The following is a 12,035-nucleotide window of genomic DNA, read 5'->3' as shown; positions in this document are numbered from 1 at the left end:
AAATTATAAACTAGAAGAATCTTTTTGAATATTCTATTTTTCTTAAAGCCAGGGGTAGACGTTTCTTGGAATAAAAAGTTAGAATATTAATAGTAATGCCGTAAAACAAATTGGCATGAGAGAATAATGCTTGAAAACAATCAATGCCTAGTGCGGCTGCCCACCAATGATTGACACCGCAATCCCCGTACCGCGTAGCAAGCCGACGTGCATGGCATGGAACTGTATCGATCATGAGTACACGCGTAAAAACATCACATCTTGTAACAAGTCTGCAAATAAGTTGTCAACAAGTTGTGTTCGCACTGCTTGTCCCAAGCTGTCGACAAGTATCGGAGGGCCTGTTAACAAGTTGTGACAAACTTATTGAATCAAAAGACTTGTTACAAGCCTGTTCAAACAAGTCTGGTACAAACGTGATAATAATTATGATAATATTGCTTCAATCTTGAGTTGCTAAGTTTGCAGCAACATTGTTATATCAAATCTGTATCAGACTTGTCAGAACAATCTTGTAACAAGTCTGATAAAGTCAACGGACTTAATGCAAACTTTTTCAACTGAACAAATTGTACAATAAGTGCGAACACAACTAGTTGACAACTTGTTTGCAGAATTGCGGCAACTCGTTTGCAGACTTTTTAAAACTTGTGCGTTTTTGCGTGTTTATGAAATAAAGCCAATATGACAGCCAGGTGAATGCCCCCTAATATATAATTTTGTTGTGAAGAATACTGGCGAGGTTCTATTATAGACGTTTCTATATTGTTTAGTAAGATAAATCGATGGATATTTATTGAAATTATAACAGCTTTGCAGTCCAAAAACTAAATAACGTACACAAGAGCTTATACACAATATTCTTGAAATTGATGCAGAATGAAATATTAAATAATCAATTTGTAGACAGCATATATTTTTATAAACAGCGTATATTTTCTACGTGCAGAGCTTTCTGTCGATTAACCCGGGCTTTCATTAGTGTTATGCAAATGTGCCAGCGAGTAATTAAAAAAAACAGTGGTTTGCGCGAACAACTGGGTTGCGCAAAAAACATTCAGGCGTTTGCTTTACTGTAGGTAAAAAACTATAAAAATGACGTAGCTAGAGTAAAGTGAATCTCATTCAAAAAAGGCAAACTTTATTTTTGAGATATACCTCGTATATCGACGATTTCTAACACTTCACTCGATGTAGGATTATTTTCTAAATGGTTAAGGGTGTTAATTTCGACAATTTGAGACAGTTATAAGAATGATTTCTTTTACACCTGTGTTTTTTTAGCAGAAAATGCGTATTAAAATTGATTTTCTAATATCTCGAATGATACACGAGCATACTCGTGTTATACATCAAAATTTAAGTTAGGCCTTTTCGGGATTCAGCAATGTTTATACGATAACTGAGGTATTTATTGTTTTTTCGCGGCTATAATTAATCAAACAGCGGAACTTTTTTTGGCGCCGGCTGGTACTGGCTATGTTTATTTACAAACTACAAAGATATAGAAATTTTAGCATGCCTTTCCCGAATCTAATACTGGAGAAGAAAAAAATAATTTCTTTTATAATAATTATATAATTTCAGTACTCTCATGCAATACTGACAGCAGAGTGCATGCCTTCCTATAAATGTTTCGAAATCTTCAAGCCTGATCGCAATAGGTATCTTTATGCCGCACTTCAGTAAGTACAGTCAGTAAAACTAGCAGTAAATAAAAGTATGATTACAAGGGTAATAATATTATGATTATGGTACTTATAACATTAAGATTACGGTAATACGATTATGGCCATAGCCATGGGTTTGCATGGTCTTGCGTCCTCGAATTACGTGATAATAACCCAAGCTGTTTTTTAAAGTTGTTTGTAAAATGGCGGAAAGTGAAGCGGAAATCAACGGTCCGAGGAACGGGAACTTAAGGAAGGGAAAATTTTCAGTGTTTTATTAAAGATCATAGAGGTGTGTCGACGAAGACGTCTGTACATTAAAAAATAGATTACAGGATTGTATATATTTGATGTCTTTGCGAACAAAGCGGGCATCTCATGCCATCCACTGTCAAATTCGATGTCGGTTAGTACCAGAACACTCGACAGGACAGCGTACGGAGTCCAAGCAATCATAAACCCACATGTGACAACAACTAGCTGTTTGGTAAACTTTACTTGTGCGGTATAACTTTTTCTTGTGGCTTGAGCATTAGTCCCCCACGTAATTGCAGCGTTGCGGTAAATTTTGCGAACGACTGAGAACATCTTGGCGTAAGAGATCGCGATTGATGTGATCGGTAGAACGTAGAAGAACAGCAGAAGAAATAAGCAGTACCAAACTTGCGCACTCTTCCAAACAATCGAACAGTGTAGGCCAAATCCTTCAAAAGTGAATTCTGAGAACCCAAACATTGGCATCGTACTCGCAACGAAGGCCAGCAACCAGCAACCAGCGATCATTTGAATAATTCGTGTTGTGCAAATACCGTTAGCGTTTATACGACACAATGTGTAGTACCGCTCAAGGGAAATACATGTGAGTTGAAGAATGGAAGACAGGCCTATCCACATGGTGATTAGGCCATAAATAACACATCCTTTTCTACCAGTCGTCCATTTCCTTTCTATGGCAGAGGAAAGAGGTAAGGGAGTCACCAGAGCGGACATGATAAAATCACCAATTGCCAGGCTGAAAGTTAAAATGTCTTTTGAATCCCTTAAAAGCTTTTTGTGATACTTTATGTGTGTTGTAAGCACAAGCAGATTTGTGATTCCGCCAAAAAATACAATGACGGAAAATACAAAAGCCAAAAAGAGAGCAACCGGTTCGGGTACTCGAGAATTATCCATAGTGAAAAAGAGATGGATTGCAGTTCTCCCGACTCCCTGAAGGTTCTACCGACTTGAGAAAAAACTACATTTTCCTTCTTTTATAACCGTGACATTTGTCGGTGCGTATGCTAATGCAATCTTGATCGAACCTATTATGCAAATATTTAAAAAAATAATAAAACCGCCCACTTGAATGATTAATATAATGCTCATTCCATGAAGATGGGAAGAGATACTGCTCGAAATATATGCTTGTGAAATGTTCAAATTTAACAAGGAAAATGCTAGTTCATGGTCACGCGTGCATGCAGCTGTCCAAAAAAAGCAGATTGAGAAATACAGTGATTAATGAACCAGGGAGACATTTCCTATAGTGGGCACACGACACGGTTTCAACGTTGAATTAAGGGCGAACTCTCGTCGCGACGTCGACAACCAAATTTCAACGATTTTTCAACGTTGCTTTCCAGATATTGTTTCAAAGACATAAAAAAGGCGTGGTTTCAACGTGGAATTAAGGTTCATGTCTTGAGGTAAATTTTACAACTATAATTCAACGTTGTTTCATCATTGTATTCCCATAAGACCTTTTTCTGACGGCTGAAAGTTAAAATGTCTTTTGAATTTCTCAAAAATTTCTGTGATATTTTATGTATGTTGTAAGAACAAGCAGATCTTTTATCCCGCCATAAATACAAATACAATGACAGAGAATACAAAAGCCAATTAACAAGAGAGCAACAGGTTCGGTACTCGAAAGTGAAAAAGAGAAGTGGATAGCACAAGAGTAATTAAGCATTTGAAATAAACGACAACATTTTTAATTGCAAACATGTTTCGACTTAACTATAAGCCATCTTTATATATTTCATAATGTAAATAACTAATTCATTCCCACTGAAGATTTAGTTAAGTCGAAACATATTTGCAATTAAAAATTTTGTCGTTTATTTCAAATGCTTAAAAAGAGATGGATTGCAGTTCTCCCGCTCAGTACCAACTTGAGAAAAAAACTCAGTACCAACTTGAGAAAAAAACTGCATTTCAATGGGCTTCTTGAAATCACTGTTATACTTTTTCACACTGCGCATGCATGGATAAACATTACGATTTTCCTTCTTTTATACTGACCATGACATACACTACTGATCTTGATCAAACCTATTATGCATATCTTTAAAAAAATAATATAACTTGAATAATTAATGTAATGCTCATCCCATGCATGAAGATGGGAAGAGATATTGCTCAAGAAATATGTTTGTGAAATCTTCAAATTTAACAAAGAAAGCGCCAGTGCATTGTCACGCACGCGGCACGCGTGTGTGAGAATTCGACCGTAGCGGATTCCCTTTACCGGTCACAATTGAAAAGAAAATCGAGCGAAAAATTTTGTTCGATTGAAAAATTTCGCCTAGTAGAAAACCGCCTTAATTCCTCCCATTGGAGACTGTATGTGTATCGAAATCCATGCCCATTACAATGTACGATGCATGCGTTTTTATAGTCTGTTGTTCTCTTGCCATGATCAACCCAAAAATATTAATTAGTCCCAAAATATAACTTAGTTCGATTTATTTTACTTTATTCGATTTATACGATTTTCCATGAAAGAATGTACCAGAATGATTCAGCCCGTTTATAGTTATTATTCGCAATTAGACTCTTGGGCGGGTTTATAATTATTTCATCGATTTTACTTCTAACAGTACAAGGGACTTACGATCATGCGGGATGATTGTAGGTTTTGCAGAAACTACACTGTACGTGTGTGTGTGTATATTAACGAGAACATGAATTTCTTCGTTGTATTTATTTTATGAACTTTCATGCACACACAAACTGATTAATATACTGACTGGACTGTCCGTTTGCCAAACTTGGCACAAAAATCTGCAACTATATCAAAGGCTTAAACAAACCAGGAAATGTGCTGCGGAATACGCTATTTATGTAATGTGATTTATTTTTGCATAGATATATTGCCAACCATGAATTTTGCATACCTGTTCCGCATCTGAATAATGACACATTAAACTTTACGCCGTTTTGGGATAATTTTGGCTAGGAGTAATGGTTCTTCCCTAGCCGCTTTTATTTCTGTCAAACAAAACGATATTTATGAATACATTCCATCCAAATATTTATGCACAGAAAAGGGTGGAGGCAAATTACCGCTATTTAACTGAATGATGCATGAGATATACGTTTTGATGCATACAAACTGTTATTGCACGTACGACAAGAGGTATATACGTAGGTACTGAGCATATCGATCAACTTAAGACAAATTAGTTGCACTCTAGACAAAACGATATCCACGTCCTTAATGATGTTTTCATTTCTCCTTTCACAAAGCGCCAACTTTTACCGAAAACATGCAGTGAATTCACTAAAGAATAAATATATGTATCGTTTTTGGCCGTATAAATTGAATAAAAAATATCAACTATACATGCATGCGCGAGCTTAATAATATTCATTTGCGAGTCGACAGATTTTTTGAGATAATAATCAAGCTAGGGCAAAAATGAGAGCAGGAGTATAACTCGGCTTGCACAAGTTGACCATTTCGTTGACCCTATATATCTCACTATATTCATAAATATATAGCAGGTGAGAACACATCAGTCTCAGACTCATTCAAAATATGATGACAAAGTTCTTTGTTTGTCAAACTAGAAGTTTTTTTAATTAACAAACGACTTTGTAATAGAATGAAAGTATCTCCAGAAAATATCTCCACACAATCGTTGTCTTAATTGTTTTAAGTTCCTTTCTTGGACTTGAGTTAATAATACGATGTTGTTTGATCGTAGTGTCGGCATGGCAGCCGAGTGTAGCTATATTGTAGTATGGTACAGACTACAGTACTAATGTGAAGGCGGTGTACAGACATATATTGCTCCTGCATAAAGGTTTTAATTGCGTTTTGTTTTTATTTTTTTTTAATTTTATCACCAAATTAATTATACTACATTTAAAACAGTGTCAGTGTATTTTTACATTTTCTTGGAACTTCGTTTCAATGCACGTATGCTCATCTAGTATGTAGCTACCACGCATGATTCAAAGTTTGGCTTAGTTTCAAATGTAGATTTTATATACCAATTAAGCATTTAAATGAAAACTCTCGTCTAATAAATGTATTTGATACTATATATGAGGCTATGGGCAATGTCATGAGCATATAATTTATTTATTTGCTTAAAGCATGGGTATATGTGGCCAAATGAACTGCAAGTTATACTGGGGATGACCATGCATTTTTATTTTATCGGCAATACATCACTCTATATATAGAGCTATATATTTGTGTCAGTGACAAATGTACGGCAATGTATTTCAGCCAGGCAGGGGCATTATATCACGCAGTCATAATATGCGTGAACTTGGATGCATATACACAGTGTGACAAAAAAAATACATAATAGAATAAAAAACACTATCATTTTCCATCTTTCCAATTTTCATCCCACTTCGTGTGAGATGAGTTGATACTAAATTTTAATTAAGAAAAAAGTTTCAGCTGCATGCATGTGAATTGTAATGAATTGCAATTTACCTTATTGAGAAACTACTTATAATTTGTTGGGCCAATTTACTGAAATTCTGCTGGCTAGAGTTAATTAAAAATTAAGATGTTAATAGTTGATACATGTTGCTGCGATGTTGCTACGAATATCCCAAATGTATAACGTGCATTGGTAGGAAACCGGCAAATCATTGTCTGTATAAACACATGCTGATAATTGATTATTATTTATTATTTTTAAAATTACCGATAATTGATATAGGCGTGGTCATACATTATTATATATACATAATACTTTCGTAAAATGCTACGTGATGGATATATGTTCCAGAGCATTGTTTTAACGTCCTGGTTTTCTGTTTCTATTACAGTATTAGCTACGAAATACGTATATATATATAATTTTCCAATCAGTTTTATTTAGTGAAAAGCAATGTTGTCGGATGAATTACTCACAACATTTCTCAACAATTTCAATGCTTCCGTCCTCAATAATGGTCTTTTCCAGAAGTAAAAACAACAGAGTTAAGGCTAGAGTTAGGCTAGCAACGACGTAAAAACACACACCAACCCATCGCTACTCTGAAATTCATGCGATCATCGCTGAAATAGATAAAACAAAATGCAAAAGGCATATAACAGAGATAACTGGTAGCAACCACAAGTGCACAAGATTTCGCAAGCTTTTTCTCACGCAACGATCTTCTTTGTTTTCTTCCAAAAGTCGATACGTTTTCTTCTTCTGACCAAACACCAATAGCATCGTTAGGAAACTGCATATTTCTCACCGCAAAAAAATTTTTATATAGGCAAATGTATTGAATGCAAGAAAAATAATTACTATCACAGCGCTCGTTGTTGACTGAATGTTTTCGGAAGTGGCTCTCAAGATAGGTCCCATGAAAATGGCCATAAATGTTACACAACCAAGAAATTTTAACATCATTTTATTTGTAACGTGTGAGCGATGAGCAACAGGATGTAGAATGCTCATGTATCTTTCCAAAGTCAGTAAAACCAAGTAAAAAAAGGATACTGCCATTGGTATAATTGCTATAGACTCTGCAATGTTTACATTAATGCATTTTGCAGTCTTCAATAGTTCACTTGCTGCAATAAACCCATACAATGGTAGAGATATGATTCCCACGAACAAATCAACTATCGACTGAATAACAACAACGAAGTAGCATGGCTTTGATTTTAAATGAACGTTCCTTAAGATAGTCAGCACTGAAACTCCGTTCAAAAATACTGTAGGAATTATTAGCACACAAATTACGACGCAGTAAAAAAGATGGTTGATGACATGCTTCTTAGATGGGAAATTTAAGATAATGAAAAAAGCACTGTTGCCACCAACAGTACACACCTTTATAAAATCTTCTAACATGATAGTGCTGTTATTCATTTTCTTTCCAAATCAGAATTTATCTATACGTCGTATTAAAGAGACAGTTGGCTTTGATGTCAATGATCTAAATTTTAATTACACACATGTAGTGAGGTTTTCGTTATTGAAAGTTTTCAGATGTATTTAATTAAGGTCTGGTAATTAAGGTTGACTTAATACTCCAATCGATAGCTTTTTATGATTTATCAGTCGTAATTAAACGTCCCGAATTGAATGTTCCAATCTCACATCAGTTTTTCTACATACGACTTCAACAATAATATAAGCTGCAGGCCAGCTAGACTACAGGAATTCGGAAAATAGTTTAGGTTGGATAAAAGAGTTTCAAGACTTAAGCTTGCATTCGGAAAACCCTTTATGCTCTATAGTGAATTTTAACTTTAATAAATTTGTTTTTATTGGATGACAATATTTATTAAATTAATCCAAATATAAAAAGGCGTGCATGTGATTGGAATTTGAAACTTAATCTTAATCAAATTTCCTAACCTTTCATATCGCAAACCTTAACATATTATTTATTATTATTTTTACATTTAATAAAAGTATTGAACGTGGCGTTGTTAATTTTTCATTTACATATTCAGTATGCATGTCTCTATGTATCTGCATATATGAAAAATTCCATTTACAACAAATATACATTTTTATGTCTATTATTATATGAGTATATTCACGGCAATGCATCAAGTTCATTACCTTTCTATTAAAACACATTTATATACCAATATCCCAGAGTGCATGTATTAAGTTATTTTCCATTCAGTTTGTTTTATTTAGTGTAAATCATGATGATGTTATCAAATGAAATGAACGACATTTCTCAAAAATTTCAATGCTTCTGCCCTCAATAATGGCCTTTTCCAAAAGAAAACAACAGAGTTAAGGCTAGAGTTGAGGCTAGCAACGACAACACACCAACCCATCGCTACTCTGAAATTCATGCGATCATCTCTGAAATAGATATAAGAAAATGCAAAAGGCATATAACAGAGATAGCTGGTAGCAACCACAAGTGCACAAGATTTCGCAAGCTTTTTCTCACGCAACGATCTTCTTTGTTTTCGTCCAACAGTCGATACGTTTTCTTCTTCTGACCAAACACCGATAGCATCGTTACGAAACTGCAAATTTCTCACCGCAAAGAAGATTTTTATATAGGCGAATGTATTGAATGTAAAAAGAAAAGTTACTATGGCAACCATCGTTGTGGACTGAACCTTTTCGGATGTCACTTTCAAAATAGGACCCACAACAATGACCATCGAAATTACGCAACCAAGAAGTTTTAACATATTTCTTTTAGTGACGTGAGAGCGATGAGAAACAGGGTGTATAATGCTCATGTATCTCTCCAAAGTCAGTAAAAAACAATTTGAAAAGGATACAACCATTGGCATGAATGCTATAGTGTCTGCAATAATGATATCAACGCATTTTGCAGTATTCAAAAGCTCTTTTGTTGTAACTAATATACACAATGGTAGAGATATGATTCCGACGAACAAATCAACAGTCGACTGAATAACAACAACGAAGTAGCACGGTTTTGACTTTAAATGAACGTTCCTTAAGATGGTGAGCACGGAAATTCCGTTCAATAGTACTGTAGGAATTATCAGCACATAGAAAATGGCGCAGAAAAAAATGTAGTTGATGAAGTAGTGCTTCTTGGATGGGAATTTAACAACAACGAAATAGGCACTGCTGTCACCAACAGAGCACATCTCTATATCTGAGAAAATAGTGCTGTTATTCATTTTCTTTGCTAAACCGTCTAATAAACATCGATTCTCCCTTCGAACATAATTTTATTTTGGCTTGATATAAATACACACTTAGTGATCTAAATTTATTGATAAACTGGCGGGGTTTTCTTATCTTGAAGCCTTCCAGTTGTAATTAAGGTTAACTCAATATTCCCTGTAATAGCTTTTTATGATTTATTGTAATTAAAAATCCCAAAGATAAACGTGTCTCGAATTCAACATAATTTTTCTGACGACGTCGAAGCCGGAAAATACTCAATAAATTTTAGGTGGTGCGCATATAGTGAAGCGGGATAATCTTGCTAGGACAATAAAAAGCAAGGCTCTTCAATGCCTGCGTAATCGTTCGGGGGCCGTTGCATCGCCATCGAATAGTGTTTTTACTCGCCTTCAAAATTGCCCGTTTTTCGGTATTAACCTAAGAAATGTTTAATTAAAAATTCTATATATTAATTAATAATCGTTAGCTTTAAAGATGTACTGAATTTTATTGCTTTTCCAGAACATTTAAAACAGATTGCAAAATTCAATATCCGGCGGATAGTGCTATCTGACAACCTTCGCACAGCCGAGTCTACTCAGTGCTCATGCATAACTTCTGTTCAAAATTTTCCAGTTCTCGTTAAATTTCATTTCTAGACTGGAGACTTCTGCTCAGAACGTAGAATTCTCTTCTTTATGCCACGTAATCACAACATATTATTTTTAAATACCTGGCGCATATAGCTCTATAGAGCAATGAAATTTCCACGGGCGAGGAGTGACGATGTGATTTTTTGTAAACCAGACTTGCTCATTCAACAATAAGTTTACTCTAGACCGAAAATGCTTCGGAAGTTTGAACCAAACTAAACGCTAATTTAGATGAAACTGAAAGAATAAATGTAATCGGATGAATTAACAACATGCTGTTATTCATTTTCTTTCCAAATCAGAATTTATATAGTAAAGAGACAGTTGACTTTGATGTCAATAATCTAAACTTTATTATTAACACACAGGCAGATTTTTGTTATTGAAATTTTTCAGATGTAATTATAATAAGGTCTGGTAATTAAGGTTAACTTAATACTCCAATCGATAGCTTTTTATGATTTATCAGTCGTAATTAAAAGTTCCGACTCGAAAGTTCCACAATATATCTCGATTCTCACATCAGTTTTTCTATTACGATTATAATATAACATTTATAGTACGCGCGTGCTGATTGGTCGAGAAGCGTGTTTCTATCACTATATAGAAACACTGGACTTTTCCGCGGAACCTGACAAGCGAAGTAATGTAATGAGAATATGAAATTGGTTCGAATTATAATATTTGTACAAAACCTTTTTATTGAGTTATTTATAAAAGAAGTAGAAACATTTTTTCCTGTGTTTCTATACAGTTATAGAAACACTAGTGGGAGTTTGGGAGAACTCGAAATTACGTGGAAGAACTCGCCCTACGGGCTCGTTTTCCCACTGATTATTTCCCGTTCTCCCAAACTCTCACAAGTGTTCCTATAACTGTATAGAAACACTGTTACACGGAAAATGTTTTCTATTTCTTAACTTCAATAATACTGCATAAGCTTTAGGCCAGCTAGACTACAGGAATGCACAAAATAGTTTAGGTTGGATAAAAGAGTTCGGAAAACCCTCTAAAATGCTTATACAACATATATACATTTTTATATCTATTGGTATTACTACGAGTATATTTATTATTTTATATATATTTTCACTGAATGAAAAACGCATGCATGAAGTTCATTATACTTTTCTATTAAAACTCACTTATACCAGTGTGCATGTATGGAGTTATTTTCCATTCAGTTTGTTTTATTTAGTGTAAATCATGATGATGTTTTGAAATGAAATGAGCGACATTTCTCAAAAATTTCAATGCTTCCGCCCTCAATAATGGTCTTTTCCAGAAGAATACAACAGAGTTAAGGCTAGAGTTGAGGCTAGCAACGACAACACACCAACCTATCGCTACTCTGAAATTCGTGCGATCATCTCTGAAATAGATAAAACAAAATGCAAAAGGCATATAACAGAGATAGCTGGTAGCAACCACAAGTGCACAAGATTTCGCAAGCTTTTTCTCACGCAACGATCTTCTTTGTTTTCTTCCAACAGTCGATACGTTTTCTTCTTCTGACCAAACACCGATAGCATCGTTAGGAAACTGCATATTTCTCACCGTAAAGAAGATTTTTATATAGGCAAATGTATTGAATGTAAGAAGAAAAGTTACTATGGCAACCATCGTTGTGGACTGAACCTTTTCGGATGTCACTTTCAAAATAGGACCCACAACAATGACCATCGAAATTACACAACCAAGAAGTTTTAACATATTTCTTTTTGTAATGTGTGAGCGATGAGCAACAGGATGTAGAATGCTCATGTATCTTTCCAAAGTCAGTAAAAATAAATTTGAAAAGGATACAGCCATTGGCATGAATGCTATAGTATCTACAATGATGATATCAACGCATTTCG

General features: G+C 34.8%; 1 protein-coding gene across 1 annotated transcript; it reads right to left on the bottom strand.

The window, feature by feature from the left end:
- Nucleotides 1–1,895: 1,895 nt before the first annotated feature.
- LOC114519521 (melanopsin-like) lies at nt 1,896–2,843 on the bottom strand. Its single transcript, XM_028539668.1, has one exon. The coding sequence runs from the start codon at nt 2,841–2,843 to the stop codon at nt 1,896–1,898; it is 948 nt and encodes a 315-aa protein (XP_028395469.1).
- Between the last annotated feature and the right edge of the window lie 9,192 nt (nt 2,844–12,035).

This window comes from Dendronephthya gigantea, unplaced genomic scaffold (assembly GCF_004324835.1).
Source record: "Dendronephthya gigantea isolate DGI-Jeju-01 unplaced genomic scaffold, DenGig_1.0 000000F, whole genome shotgun sequence".
Taxonomy (NCBI): Eukaryota; Metazoa; Cnidaria; class Anthozoa; order Malacalcyonacea; family Nephtheidae; genus Dendronephthya; species Dendronephthya gigantea.
Note: the sequence above shows the minus strand (reverse complement) of the source record. Positions and strands in the feature narration are given on the sequence as shown.